We start from the raw sequence: 15,861 nt of genomic DNA, 5'->3' as shown, positions 1-15,861 counted from the left end.
TTCTGCTTCTCTAAGCCGAAATTGGCCTGATGATTAGCGAGCTGAATTAGCATATCTTCACGGAATTATTTTGCACATTACTCTCACCTAGAGCCTGAGGACCTGACCCCTGAAGACCAGATCTGAACCACTCCAGGTGAGCAGTCTATCCCCATCCGGAGCTCCTGGCTAACCACAGAACCTGGACCTTCCGAGACGTAGCGAGCACAGCACTGCTCGCCTGCCGTACCTTTGTCACCACACCGGAGGGCAAGCCCAGACATCGAAACGGCCTTCACACAAGGGCAGAGAGCGCACGCCCGCTGAATGCCCCACTCACAGTGCCATTTAAAGCGTGCAGAACCTGGTTTAAAGGATACCGAGGCCTTACCCAGCTTCCCTGAACCAAAATGAATTCTTGCACTCCAAGGATGTGTTTCTTAGAAAATAGCACAATGAGAAAGAAACCCCCTTTATCCAAGATGCAACGAAGTGTAACGTTGCAAGGCATCAACATGTTAGCGTGTGTTTCCGTGCACATCACACGCTCATCTTTACCAATTTACCCCCAAAGCAAACAGGAACCACAGCAGTATGTCCAGTGACAACTGGGTTGACCCCGATGGCCTCATTCCCGCTGACAAAACGGTGGAGATCGTGGGGAGGAAGAGTGTGCTGATAGCAGCTTATTGGTGCCAGCAGGCAGAGAGCTTGCTGGGTGCCCGTAACGACTGGTAACTAAATCGCACCCACCGGCGCACGCTGCTCACGGGGACCACGCAACATGGTGCCTGGGCAGTTCTGGGCGTGGAGAGCGAGCTCAGTAACTTCAATGGGGAGGGCATTTCACCAAGACCTCCGCAAGGAAAACCGCGAAAAACAGCAGCAGAAGGAAATCAACGTCGGGATGGGAGTTTGCGTGACCGACAAAGAATCAGAACTACATGAAATCCAACAGACTCGGTGTCTTCCATGTGTTTTCCAAATTTTTAGCATATGCTGGACCTTGTCCTCTTCTAACAATAACGTCGTGAGAATTCAATGGATAATAGTTAGTAACTGCAAAGTTTTGTTAGCACTGCCTTTAACAGCAATGCATGACATTCTTTTTCAGGATATCAGGTACAATTTACCCAGAACAATTCCCGAAATTGGCTGCCACTCAGTCTCTGCCAATCTGCCATTTACAGGGAACGAAGGCACAAGACTCTCAAACGCCCGTGTGGGCTGCGTTAACAGTGCCACTACGATGCACTTTTCCTCCCGGAGCCTCCTTCCTTCCTTCCTTGGCGGACGCGGCCCCGGCGGGAGCAGCAGGTGCCCGGGCTCCCGCCTGACTCGCCCGCCCCGTCCCAAGAGCCGACGCTGCCAACGCTTGCCCAGCGATGCGGCGTGGCTCCCCAGAGCCCCCTCGCTCCGTTCGGCGGCCACAGAAGAATCCGGTCACTGCTCCGAACTCTTCCTCCAGACCGAGTCCAGGACACTCCCAACAGATTAAAAACCGCCTTACCACCAAACCCGAAGCGGCGCTGTACCACACGCCCGTAAAGGGCACTGCCGACCCACGTGCCCCCTCAGGCCCGTGCGCCGCTCCGGCACGACGCCCCCGACGCCTCGCCCGCGCTCTCCCCGGCTGCGGGCGGGCGCTGCCCGGTGCCCCCGCCCGGCCCCGCTCCGGCGGGGAAGGGCGAGGGCTCTTCCGAAGGCGCACAGCCCCGGCAGCGCCCGCCGCACGCACCGGGACTCCCGCCGCTCACCGAGCAAAACTTGCCCGCGGCGCGCACTCCCGCAGCTGCCGGCGCGACGCCACTCGCAGGCGGCCCGGGCAGCGGCGGAGAAGGCGGCGGGGCTCCCGCGGCCCGCGGCGGGAGCGGGGCCGGGGCCGGGGCCGGGAGCGGGGCCGCCGCGGCGGGAGCCCGGCCCGGCCCCGGGAGCGCGGCGCGGCCCCCGCCCGCCCCAGCAGGGGGCAGGCTCCGCCCGCCGACGGCCCCGCGCCCGCCGCGCCCGCCGGGTCCCCGCCGGCCCGGCCCGGCCGCGGCAGCCTGACGCCCGCGGGGCCGCCCGGGGCAGCGCCCGCCGCTGCGGAGCGGGCCGCGCCGGGCACGCCGGGGGCGCGGGCCGGCACGGAGGCAGCGGGCCGGGGCGCGGCGGGCAGCCCGGGGCCGGGCGGGGACGCCTGACCTGATCGCTCCGGGCGCGGCGCGGCACCTCCGGGGCGCGGGCCGCCGTCCCGCGGGCCGCTCCGGCGGCGGACGCCCCCCCCGGCGGCCGGAGCCCCTCGCCCGGCGCGGGGCGGGCGGGCGGGCCGCTCGGAGGAAGGGGAGGCGCGGGCCGGGCCGGGGGCTCGGCGGCAGCGGGGCAGGGCTTGGGCGGGCGGTCACCGCCGTGGCCGGCCCGGGCCCGCGCAGCCCCTCCGTACTGCGGGCGGCCCGCAGAGCATCCTCGCGGCGCAGCGAGGCCAGCGCCGCTGGCTGCCGCCGCCAGTTGCCTCCGTTCAGCCGCCCGAAGCGCGCCCTGGACCTCCCGGAGTGTCATCTGCCAACTCACTGGACACCCGCAGCGCTGTGCCCGCGGCCGAGTGCCGCCCGCCAGAACCGGCCGTCGGTCTCCTCCTCGGACTGTCGGTCCGGCAGCAGTGACCCGGCCACAAAACCAGACGTTTAAGGAGAGAAATGAAATCTAACTGCCTGTGATGTACGGTACGTCCCAAACCGCCCACAAACCCATCCTTGCACTTGCCAGAATCCTTAGCATGATTTTCATCACAACTCTCCGCTGGTTTGCGACCAGCTCCGCCGCTGAAGATACACCCCTCCTCATCCCACACGGCGTCTAGCCGATACACCGTCGGAAAAAGTGAACTTGTGCAGCTGGAAGGATCCGAGCGTCTCGTTGTGCGGTGCTTCGAGATCCTCAGCTGAAAAATCCTGAGCCGTGCAAAACAGACAGCAAGATACACGCTTACAGATAGATGTAAGGAGGTGAACGCATTTCTGAGAGAGTGCACTTGACTGTTTCATGCAGACCAGACAGTTAATTTCTGTGGATTCCACTGCAAACGACAAGTGGTATAAAATTCTCCTTTCTCTCATTATTTTTTTCACTTGCACTTCAACTCTCTTTCCTGCCTGCTTGTTCAACAAGAAAAGCCTTTCCCGGGACCAAACCACACTGAGTTTAATGCCTGAAAAACAAAAGAAAGACTAGGAATAAGCACAGAGCTTAGGGCTTGACTCGGTAAAACAGAACTTGTAATGTGCCATCACTTGCAGCTAGCTAAGAGGAAAAAGGAAAGCCCTCAAAATAGCTATTAACGGACATTGCTTTCAGCTAGTAACCCAAAACCAAATGAGCACTAAAATACAAACCACAATCTAAAAGGTACACCTAGTCCACTGATACAGTCACAAATTTTACATCAGAAAAATCCTTCAGAGCTGTAATGCTAAAGAGCTAACATTGCCACTGTATCACCACCTTCAACTCCTTTACCCCGCCGGTTTGTTCTCAGAACAAAGTAGCTTCTTGTACATGAAAACATGTCTGTTACAGTCCTTCGAGAAATATAGTACAAGCTTCATTAATGATGAGGGAAGAGTTGGATTCTGCTGGAGTCACATTAATTTCATCAAACATTTCATTATAATAATTAACTTCATCTTGCAATCATGCTCCTGATGGTCTGAATTAATTAAAACCACTGCTGTGTTTCCTTTCCTTTTTTATTTGTTGTGCACCGAAAAAGATCAGATTTACTAATCCATCAGAACATTTACATTCATAAATCATTTATGTTTGTCATTTATATAAAAATTCCACACATTATCCGTTCTTATTTCTCACAACAAAAGGGGCACCTCTCCTAATTACCAGTCAGTTTTGTTTAACAGCGAATAGTTAACAATATACTAGCGTTTGGGTAGTGCTCTCCCAGGCAATTGAAAATGCTACACTTCTTGATTTTTATCAGGATTATTCTAGGCACAGGGCACTAAAGAAAGAAGAAAAAAAGGAAAGTAAAAAAACCCAGAGGAATCCTTTTCCAGTCTGGGCTTGATATACGGATCTGCTCCGTAACTGCTTCTGTGGATATAAACTCGGTGTCATAGAAAGCTGGCTCCGGCTGTAACGGTTTGCAGCACATAGCCAAGCAATTTGGTCCAATTACTGCAAGTATCGATAATGCAGAACCGCAACACACAATCACACTCTGAGGCCGATCTCGCTCAGAGCGGAGCACAAAGTAATCAAAGCTGTACATCTTTTCTCTGCGAAAAAGTGTTCTCGAGACAGGCACAGCCCAGAAACAACGCGGTAATTGTGTGAGCGCTCCCAGTATCAAGGCAATAGACGGAGATGAAACACGTCGAGTGAGAAAAGTACGTCCGAGTATTACCTCATTATTTAGGTATCTTTCTTAAGAAACAGCACTGTTTACCTGCTGTATGAGTTATGTCTGCTATTTATCTTTGCTTCATTGCGGCAAGGCGTTTGTACTTTAGGAAAAAAGGAGCAATAGAGAACTGGGGAACCAGCTGCAGTGTTTACCCAAAGCTCAAACCCACACCCACTCACTGCAGCAGCGCGCAGCAGAAGTGACGGGCAGAGAGAGTGCAGAAGGAGCCAAGACGCGGCCGCTTCACGTTCCTGCCTTGCAAAGAGTTAACTGTACTGGCAATCCAGTGGAACAACGCGGCAAGTATTTCTACCTACTGTTTGCCTAAGACAACCATCAGACCTGGGCATGCGTCTGGCTGGCTCACGGAGGAGGGAACATGCAGAATTTTGGCCTCGTGTTTCTGGCCAGAACGGGGCTGCACATTTTGCTTTTGTTCCGCTGTTTTCCTCCTTTGGAGTAGCCGTCCCTTTGTTTCAGCTAAGGCACACTGCTTTTTATTTCCTCTTTTTAAGGCACTGTATTACATACCTAGGAATCCTCAACAGAGTCGCCAAATACGTATGTAAAATACACATAAAATATCTCTATTATACACACACAGAGAAGATTGGCTTATTAAACAGAGGCCCGATTTTTTTCCATCACTGTAGCTCCTGTTAGTCCTCCTTTTTTCCAATATATGTAGCACAAACAAAAGCAGCAGCTATCATCCTGAAAGCAAGCTCATGGCTATTATATTTATTACATATACTCTGTTTAATATTCATCTCCTGAACAAGAACAGCCAAACTGCTGAAGTATTTGCCCCACAAAGGCAGCAGTAGCAACATGAAAAAATAAAACAGAAGTCATGTATCATTTTCCAGACACGCTCAGCAAATCATATAATTTTTCTACCATTCTTTTCCAGTCCTCCTTTAGAAACACAATTATCTCAGTCAATCAAGGATTCTTCTATTCTTTTTAAATACCTATCAAGTAAGAATAAACATAAAGAAAACTGGCTAACAGTATTTTACATTTGAAAATTGGTTTCACAATTGAAAAATAGTTAATGAAATGTCTCAAGGAATCTCTTTCTAAATAGCAGCATCTTAATCTGCAAATTGGGAAAAAAACCAACATTCAGAGGTCCAGATTCTGCTGCCAATTACTTCACTAAAAATCCAGGAAAATTCTCTCTACGTTCCTGGGAATGTTCCCCAGTTACAGGAGTGTAAAGAAGACCAGAATGTGGTCTGGGGAGGGCGGGGGGGGGAGGCACAAAGGACCATCTCCCCATGTAAACATGTTTATTTTTTTCCTGAAAAGCAAACGGTTTTGATTAAAAGCTTGTCCTGGCTCTTACAAACACAATGCTGCTTAGTTATTTTGTGGGTAATCTTTTATTGCAAAAGCTTTTCTTTTCTTTATGTATTTACAAACAAACCCCAAATCTTTGCATGCCTACTGCACGGGAACGATAAAGCCTTTCTCCCCGTTTTTTGAGTCCCTGTTACAGAAAAAAATGTACCCTGCTAGCAACATGAAATTAAATAAAGTTACAAGCAGCAGCGTTAAGAGATAGCACTAGGTAGAAATCAGCGATGCTTAGTCACTCTGAAAATTTATAACGTGTTTCCGGCTTTAGGAGTCACTCTCGTAAGGGCCTGAGCTCTCTCCTTCCCGAGATCTCTCCTTCCCGAGATCTCTCCTTCCCGAGATCTCTCCTTCCCGAGATCTCTCCCTTCTCACTCGCGGGACGCTCAGAGCACCAGCACCCAGCAGAATCTCCCCTTGAACCATCTGTGCACGGGGGTTTTGTGCACAGGGAAGTTTGAGGTCGACACAGATTTAGTTTTCTAAATATATCCCACAGGGAAATGGAGGGGATTCATTTTTAAAGCATACAACGGCCCTGGCTACAAACATACCCTTCTGTGAGGCGTCCAGCTCAATGCCCCTCAATTCAGTGAAGCAATCACGAACAAAATTGCTCCCACTCAGAGGTATCTGCAGGAAGACGACCTGTAACACGCACCTCGGCTACTTGTGAATTACGAATTCACTGAGTTTGATGAAAGCACCCATCAGCTCGCAGACACACACGCTTACGGACTGTTTGACACTCTTCTATTTATATTTGCTTTTTACTCTCTTAGTTTTCGTGACAACCGAATACACTCACAGCCATCTTTAGCCTTTGAAGCTTCACAGTCCAGAATTATTATTATCAGTTTCAATAAAAGAAGTAGCCACCGACTAACACCAGAATCTTTCCAGGAGAGAAAGTAGTGAGACGTGGTTTTGTGTAGCAGCGGGGTGTGAGAGAAAACTTGGAATGAATAGGAAATTCCAGAACAAACACGGTCAAATTGTCTCCTCCGTAAATCGCAATACAAAAATCCAGAAAGATTTTCATGTGCTGCTGATTGCTCTGAACACTGCCGCCATTCAAATGAGTCCACAGGCTGTCATAATCAATAGCGGAGGAAATAGTATATCCTTACTCTGACTTTACTCCTCCCCCCCAAAGCACCCAGTGCCTCTAGTTATCAATCACCATCATCTGCTGCTTTTTAGACTGGATTTTTTCATTCCCACCAGCTGGCCTGACCTCAGACTCTTCAATCTTTCGGGAAAGAAGGCTGAGGGGGAGAGAACCTTTTGCTTTGCTACTGTTTCGTTATATGCTGCACTGTTTTATTTTCTTCCTCCTGAAGAAGCATTTGCTTGCTACCCACCCCCTTTTATGTGACTTTTAGTAAATTTATTTATTAAGAAGTTGTAAAAGAGTGGCCATTACAGAGAAAAAAACAAAGAAAAGAAGGTGAGTGTGTATGATGAACAGCTGCTCTTCCCAAGCAGATTGCTGCACGCACTGAAAATACGCACAACCAAAAATCTCCAGCTGAGGGACAAGGACAGAAGGACGTGCAGTGGGCCGACTGCGCTTAGAATAAAATGTGATACAGCCTTCAGGATTCTGGCAAATTTTGTATGTATACATAGTCCTTACTCTAAGCATTTATAAGAACCTGGGAAAAACCAGCAGCATACAAGCTAACATTTTAAAAAGAAGAAATGTGTATTCATGTATAAAAACCTGTATGAGCTCAGTTTCTTTCCTCAGTCTAACTTCTTTTAAGAAACCCAAGTTCAAAAGAGATGTCTTTTCTCTTCCTTTAGTATTCGTGCTTTTCTGCTGCTGCTGCTAAAAACTCTGGGTAACAGCTTCGCCACCCTTTTGCAAGGATGAACGCTAGGAAAAAGTCACCTGCAGAGACCGCTGGGCAAAACCGTACTGTTCCGAAGGGAACACACCTCCCTGGCTAACGCTACAGCTACTTGCAAAGCGCTGGGAAGCATTAGATGGCGTACGCAGTTGCGTTGGTCCTGTTGAATCTGCTGGGAGTCCAAAAAGGCATCCCCCAGCCTCATAGTTTGTGCTCAGATAAGCTGTAGGATGCACAGCAAGGAAGCCGGGTCAGTCGCAGACTCTCGCAAACCAGTACCTTCTGTGCCAAATGAAGGACGGCAAAAGACCTAAGTAACGGGTGAGGGAAAATGTCATGGCCCCCAAGATATTTATCCTGTCATCCTGGGGAACTGAGACACGGGAGCAGCCCCGCGTGCGTCACAGAAAGCACCGAGCAGCTCACGGCGTAAGACAAGGAGTTGATGATAAATGTTGGCTCTTGGTTAGAAGGCTCCTTGTAAGAGCGCCTGTGAGTAGTGGTGAGTGGGCACTGAAGCAATCAGCAGCTCATTTTAACTAAGCAGGCTGAAATTTGGAGCTTTGTGCCTCAATCTCTTCTAGATTGCTTAAATCATGAAGATTTGTGATGTTTTTGTGGGGTTTTTTTTCTGTATCCAAAGTTGAGTTATTCAAAAGCATTTTAAAACAGGAACTAAGTTCAGAAAGTGGGCTGACATTCTGGCGCACCCCGAGCTATTCTCATTTTACATGAGCTGGCTTACTCCAGATTCATCTAGCTTCCCCGTCAGCTACAGATTTTTAAATGTTTTTGTTAGAAGTGTACTTCTCCATCCTCAGCTCATTTTTTGTGTGCATCCAAATATGCCTCCTGTTTGCTAAACGGTAATAACATTAAGACTGCGTTTCTCATTTAAGTTGTAACTTTGAATTGTACTCAATTTGACATTTGTGAAACTCCCAACTGGGATTGCTCATCTTGAATCCATTTTTGGGTTTAAGCTTCAAAGAACTTTACAAACATTTGCTAACATTATCAAAATCCTATTAATTCCATGTAATATCCCTCGCCCACACGCCCACCTAGAGACTGCTCCACCAGCATGTGTGTCATATGCCCATTAGGTCTTTACTGTTCTTCCTCCTCAGCAGACTCCCAAACCATCTCCTACCCTCACTCCCCCCTTAAATACAGACGACAACCGAGTTCACAGCTTGGAATCGCGCTCCCTACCACTGTCAACTGGTAACATAAACTCTCCGCAGTTTTGATGGCAACAAAATACCAGCGCTGGTTTCCGTTTGTCTCATTGTGTTTTGTTAACATAACCTATGTTTCACACCAGGTGTTAACGTTTCGCACCATCTTCCCCACCACATAAGGAGTCAGGGACTGGAAGATTGCACCAGTCCAGGGGTTTTAGACCATTTCAGGGACACCGCAGCAGAGCTGCTGAACGGATGAATCCCTCGGCCGCCCCCATTCAGTGCTGCCGCTACACGCCGTCCTCTGGCCAACCCACCCCAGCATCCGCTGAAGTGGTGAGGTGAGCACAGCAACCTAGTAATTGCCAAAGTCATTACCTGGTCGTTAACGTGACACACGGCTAGATTCTGTTCATCACAGGAACAGGCCACGCGGATGTACTTCAGCCAGTTCCCAGCTCCACTCTGGCTAGCATCAATACAGAATTTCTCATTTCCCAGGTCATCGGCAATCTGGAGAACAGGAGAAGAAGAAATACCTGGGTCATTTAATATCAAATGATAGCTACAGAAAGAAGAAAGGAAGGAGAATTATTTGCAATGCAGGATTCCAAACAAGAAATAGAAAGGAGAAAGCTGGATGGTATAGATAATTAATAAAGAGACATATGACAAGACTAAAATCAGCTCTTGGGAATAATCTGAAGTTCCTGGTTAGCAGAACCTCCAAGGACATACATCGGAGTTGTCCGTGAGGAACAGGCTCAGGATTACAATTGTTATGGAGACAAACACACGGGTCTAGTAGCCACACCAGCTTAAGCAATCAAAGCAGGTAACTTCGCCAAACTGTACTGACTTTAATGACAAGGCCCTTAAACTGCTCCATTTTCACATCATCTACTTTGTCCTTTCATACAGGTTCCTTTTTATTATAAATAAAAAAATACATTCCTTTTTTTAGTAAACTTTCAAAACAGGTCACTTTCCACAGTGCTGTGAAATTATATTTTAAAAAATACTATAACAAACAATGCTTCCATTTATATAAATAACTACAATGCTAGAAATTCGCTGACACTAGAGGGTCTGTGTGGTTGAAGGTGAGATAAAATTTGGCTAATGTGCAAGAGAGGAATCCTTCCAAATAAAAACCCTCAAATGCTTAAAAGTCCAGGTGTGGGAAAAAAGGGTTAATTAAAGCGTTGTGGTCTAAAGAAAACCACTGTTTTACCAGGAAGAGACTTAGTGCTTTTTCTTTCTTAAGACAGCAAAGTAAGTTCGATGACATAGAAACAGCAAAGACGCTCAGCATTCCATGGCCACACTCGTGACGATCCATTTCGCAACTCACTCAAAAAAGCACATTTTAAAAATTACACAGGACACCAACAAAATGAGGAAAAGCCCTTTCAGCCGTAAGTATGGTGAGACTATATTCTGCTCATAAGTGGGCCTCCTTATTACAGAAACTCCTTTTTTCCCTAGACTTAGGTTTCCCTCTACCCCTACCAGACCCTGTGTCATTGCAAATTACTTCAGTCATCAAAAGCTCTTAACATGCTCTTACTAGCAATTAATGCTCTCAAAATCTCATGGGATACGATAATACCTTCCCATCTATTTCAAGATGGAGAAAAAAGAAAAGGTAGGAACAAAGGAAAGGAAAAATTAAAACACACGATGACAGCAACAAACCAAGTGTAAGGTCAGGCTGAGAAATCTCGGAGCGACGTTGTCAGCTGAGACTCTGCCTCCACAGCTCCAAACGCCGGCGGAGCGTCAGGACCATGCCAGCACCGGCTCTGCGACGCCCCGGCCCCGGCCGGCCGGCCAGGCAGCGCGCAGCACCACCCAGAAAGCTCTCCCTCTGCACCGCTCCCAGCAGACGTACCCCGGCCTCTCACCTCCAGCACCAACCCTTTTTTGTCAAGCTACGTGTAGTAAAGTGGATGAAGGGGAAATCATGCCGTTAGTATTTGGCTTCTTCCTTCCTAGTCACAGTACGGCACTGGAGCTTCACCGGAATACTGCGTTTTCTCCCAGAACATGCGTTTGCTTGGGACAGCACCGGTGAGAGAAACAACCCTCCCTGCCTTCAGTTTCATCAATCCCTTGCTTGGGAGCGCTCTGGCAGTTGCTTACCGATGAGGCTTCAGCAGATTTAGCTAGATGGATAGGCTCTGTCTCTAACAACAGTAAAGCGCAGAAGGTCAACGAGCTGCATTAGAATAACGCACAAAAGTATTTTAAACAAAAACTACGCGTGGCAACACCATGCACCCAAATTGTCCTTTCGTTTTATAACACACTTGTGAGGGATTCCTAATAAACTCACTTTAAAGCTCAAGAAATAAGACGGAGAGATGGACACTGAACACCTGGAGTATGCTGGCATGTTCCTACGCTTTCAGGTTACCGCTGACGCGCAGTACCCGGAGCAGAGCCCCACCTGACGCCGGCAGCAGCTCTGCGGATTAGACTCCCAGGTCTCAAGTTGGGCATTCAGACAAGGATAATGAGAAAGATGCAATTAGTGGCCACTTCATGCAAGTTTGGCTTCAATGACTGCCTCGGAACACAGTAGCAGAAGCAGTGACAGAGTTCAGTTTTCAATTCAACTGTCTCGGCCGCGAAACATCATCCCTCCTCTTGGAGAAAACCCCTGCCTTGTTCATGCCTCGCATTCCAGCTTCCTGAGTAACTAAAACAGGAGTTGCACAGGCAATGTCCTTTGCCACGCTGCCCCCATTAATTTCTAGAGCAGAGCTATCTACTCAGGTTCGGTAACTGAAAGAGAGCTCCCCGTCCAAACCCGTATGTAATGCACAAGTCAAAACTGCATTGCAAGACGTTTTCTGCTGGTGATCTTGTTAAAATTGTATTAGCAAATTCTGGTTTAGGTGAGCTAATTCTCAGTCATTTGGTTCATTTTCATCCTGTTCATTTTGCTTTTAAAGCAACCCCTAATAGCAGCAATGCCTCCTTGTGTTTTCACACGTCGTGCACGTGGCTCACCACTGCAGGTGGTTTCATGATGCACCCCAGCAAAGCCGGCAGCCGTGCAGGCGCAACGGCAGCAGCGAGTCCCCATCCCCTCGGCAGCTCTCAGCCCTCGAGCCTCAGAGACTCTGCGGTGGGGGAGAGGGTAAATGACGTACAATCAGGCACTCAGGAGCACTGCCGGGCAGTAAACACAAGTCTTTTGCCCATTTCCACGAATTTCACCCCACGCCACCTAGTTAATCCCAAGTTATCCAGCCCTGCCTCTGAACCCTGGTCCCAGGCATTTTGCCAGGCAGCCCTAACTTTCAGGACTCGGATTTTTTTCTCCAAATCCCAGGTTCCTTGCCCATCAACCCTAGCATCTTTTCCCTGTCTTGCCTCGATACATATTCCCGAGCTTGCAAACCTCTCCTTTTATATCCTCAGTGCCTGTCCCCTTGCCAGGATAAGCCTTGGTCCCCGCTCCTCGCGTGCAGCCTCTCTCCTCCCTCCTTCCCACCTCCGCTGTAGCTGGCACCGGCTCTCCTCGCTCGCAAAGCCCTGGCCCGCTCCCCACTCACCCTCCAGTCCCCACAGCCCCGCCGAGTCAGTCGCACTCAATCCCATCACTTCTCGTCACTCACCCGTTAAGCAACTCCACCCCAGCCCTCCCCTGGCTTTCCTCTTCATCTCCCAGTTGCCTTCTCGGCCATAACCAGGGCCTCTCCTGATTTCTTCTCCCACAATAAACACAGTTCCCTCTTCTAAGGGGAAAAAGAAAGGGAATAGAGGAATTTCCTTAGGCAAATGAGTCTCCGATCATTAAAACATGTTACTGAACGTAGCCAAGAGCTGAACCCAACAGCATGAGCTAGCCATTTCACAGCAAGGAGCACTGGGGTTTCCAGCTCCCCACATTTAAAAGCCGAGCTGCTGTGCTTTGCACTGGCTGCAGGTTCGCCGTGGCCGTCGCGCGCTGGAGCCCCTCCCCTGCCCCGCGCCGGCCCTGAGCCTGCCGAGGCGTCAACTCCTGCGGTCAGGGCTGCAGCCGGGAGGAACACCTAGAGACCTGGGTCCAGCCGTAAGCTCTGTTTGCACAGTGAACGCGTAACACTCTGCACTTGCAATTAACCCTCCATCCTCCAGAACGCACCGGGACTGCCAAGGGTCGGTCTCGTGCAGAGCAAAGGACGATGTGAAAACCCCGTCAGGAATCCCCAATTTATGTCAAATGTTAACTGCACATATGAATCACATCTAAGACATATCGCATGCAAAGGGATTTGGGGGGTGTGTTTGATTGGGTTTTTTTACTGTAGATGCTCCCCTCAGCACTGGCTGCATTTATTCAGGGGCCTGAAGTTTTTAAGAGAACCACCTGGAGGTGCTGAATTTACTCTTCAGCGACCCGGAGGGGACATGAGACCCCACCAAAGCCCCTGCTCTTCCCTAACTAGACTCTTTCTCAATAGCTGGTACTTTCTAGGTGCCCTTGTTTACCTCCCCTTGAGCTCGACTCATAACAGCAAAGACCTGATACATAGCAGTAATGTCACAGGAAGCCAATTTAAGGTAGTTTGGACTTTGCAAGAAAAAAAAGCAAAAAAAAGTGTTCTTAATGTGGGTTGAAACACTCTACTGAGTTTACTCAAGCTAAAATAACAATAACTTCTGTTTTATCTCAGGGAACCCCTACGAACATGGAGGCTGACTAAAGCTGTTGACTGTTGTTGAGATTAAAGTACGTGTCTTGGCCTTGCTGACCCCAAATTAGCTGCCGAAGCAGAATAGCCGAGCCAGCACCTTGAGGGGCAGGAGGGGGGACACGCCTAGACAGAAAGTGGTATCAGCTCCCACAGAAATCGTCTGGAAAACGCAACCGAGATGAATCGTCAATGCTCAGCTGTTGATTTGAAGCCACTTTGAGTGTATAGCATACAGTTTTTAATGGTCTGAATAAGCAGCAGCCCACTAACCTCCCAGTACCATTAATTTATACGGCAGCAATCAGTGAAATTAAGTCGCCCTGGGAATACAATACGGCAAACTCCAGGACTACACAAATAGTCTATTTAATTTCACGGTGGTATCTTGCAGATACCCTCTTTCATATTCAAGAATCGTTTGGTTGAAGACACTCAGATAGCTCTGGGAAAACCCAGAATTCAGCTCAAATTCACCAGCTGTTGTGCAGGGCCCCTGCAGAAGGCTCGACAGCTCTGCTTCAGAATGAGGTCCTGTCTTAGCTAGAAATCACCTGAAACTGTGGTTTCATCTGAGTGGAGCTTTAAAACCCAAACAGGGGGTGTGAAATCTCACAGATCAAAATGAGAAAAAAAGTTGTATGAAACCCTGAGAACTTAAACCCCTGTTTTTCACACACACTCACTCTACTCCATAAATAGAACAAGGCATCACAGACCACGGCCCAGCAGCATCACTGAACGGTATTTTGTGTGTTACTGTCCCTTTTCGAATGGTATGCTTCTGTTGTTATCAATAAGGAACCTTTGGAATCCGAACAGCTGGAAAACAAAATAAATGTTACGGAGGTAGAAGAGAGTGGACAGAGTATTACCAGCAATACCGTTGTTAAACAGCAATAGGTTATCACTTGCCAGCCGAACCACAGTGAAGCAATTACGCAAGTTCTCCTACCCCATTACACATATTAGTAAAAGGCATTATTTTTAACTAGGGAATTTCCTAGGATGTTTGCTAACACATTTTTCCTTTGCAGTTGCAATGGGCTGAAGCGTGCGGGCAGTCCAGTGACGCGAGGCTACAGTTCAAGCTGAAACGACAGAATTGCATTTGAGCAGAGGGACAGACCCCAAGGTGGAAATCGTGGCAGCTTAGCGTGCAGTGGAATATCCGCACGTGGAGCTGGCCGATTCTGGGAAGAACTGCAAAATGTATGAGCAACTGAAACACACCAGAAAAGGAGGAGTGCCACACAGGCGTCACGGCCCCGAACCACGGAAGCATCCCTATCCAGCAGCACATAAAGGCAGCAAATACTGAGCCTGTAACTAAGGCACTGAAGAGGGAGTCAAGACACGCGGGATCAGGTTCTCCACCTCTGCAAGCGTCTTCCTTGAATGACGTCCCTTCCTCTGCGTTCAGACTGCCCCTGCCACCGCGGGGCAGAGAGCTGGGCTTCCACGGCCACCCGTGGGGCAGATGTAGGAGCAGAAACTCATTCAAAACTGTACCATTTTAGGTGTGCTACCTTTTACAGACACCAGAGAGACCTGACTCTGACTTTCACGTCTTCCATGGGCTGCAGTTTCACTCACTCACTAATTCTGAGGAAGAAACATTCATCAGGACTGAGTAAAAATCAATCACAATAGGATGTAATGATGTGGAACAGATTATTAGCAAACTTGTTTAGAATGGCTGGTCTACAGTTTTACTTGGTGTAAACCCTTGTAAGTCAAGATTTATCTCGCTTTCTAATTTTCAAGGAACATTATCGGCCTGATTAATAATAGCATTTTTTTCCCGTGTGCCCACGATCCAGGAGCAAACAAAGGTAAGTATAGGCTAAACTACTAGTTATTTAGTCCCTGGCAGTTAGGTGTTCATTAGATACTTGCAATTTATTGCAGGTACACAAAGAAAAGCAAGATACTATCTACAAGAACACAGGCTAGTCTTATAAATCCTGCCTTTAAATGACAATTGTTCCATAAAAATATCAGTATTTGCAAACACATAGTATATGCCTTTCCCCTACAGCTGAAGTAGGAAATACAGGTGATATCGCCAAGGTTGGCAAATACCTTAACTGTTAATTTAGTAGGATGCTTCAATATTTGCCTAACAAAGTGTCAAACTGTCTGGAAAGGATGACTTTTCTCAGACCCGGTGGGATACAGTACATATAATCAAGTGAGCATACAAAGTGCTGCAGGACCAGTTACAGAGCAGGGGCATTCTTGAGCGAATCCAGCTCTTTGTGGTTGACACCTCTAACTAAAGATCAAGTTTGCACACTCACGCTCTTTTCTGATGTTCTACATGAAAGTTCTATCACAGTTTCAAAAACACTGAGAAATCCAACAGTAATCACAAATTACTATCTGCAGTA

The 15,861-nt window shown here is 48.5% G+C and overlaps 1 protein-coding gene across 1 annotated transcript in view; it reads right to left on the bottom strand.

Annotated features, from left to right (window-relative positions):
* Window positions 1–15,861, bottom strand: part of PRDM16 (PR/SET domain 16) — a 219,821-nt gene that overhangs the window by 41,866 nt on the left and 162,094 nt on the right. The window contains exon 5 of the mRNA XM_059829873.1: window positions 9,159–9,293. Coding sequence (XP_059685856.1) covers window positions 9,159–9,293 — 135 coding nt within the window. The remainder of the gene's footprint in view (window positions 1–9,158; window positions 9,294–15,861) is intronic.

The sequence above is a fragment of the Gavia stellata genome, chromosome 27 (assembly GCF_030936135.1).
Source record: "Gavia stellata isolate bGavSte3 chromosome 27, bGavSte3.hap2, whole genome shotgun sequence".
NCBI classification, from domain to species: domain Eukaryota; kingdom Metazoa; phylum Chordata; class Aves; order Gaviiformes; family Gaviidae; genus Gavia; species Gavia stellata.
This window is presented reverse-complemented; position numbering and strand designations above follow the sequence as displayed.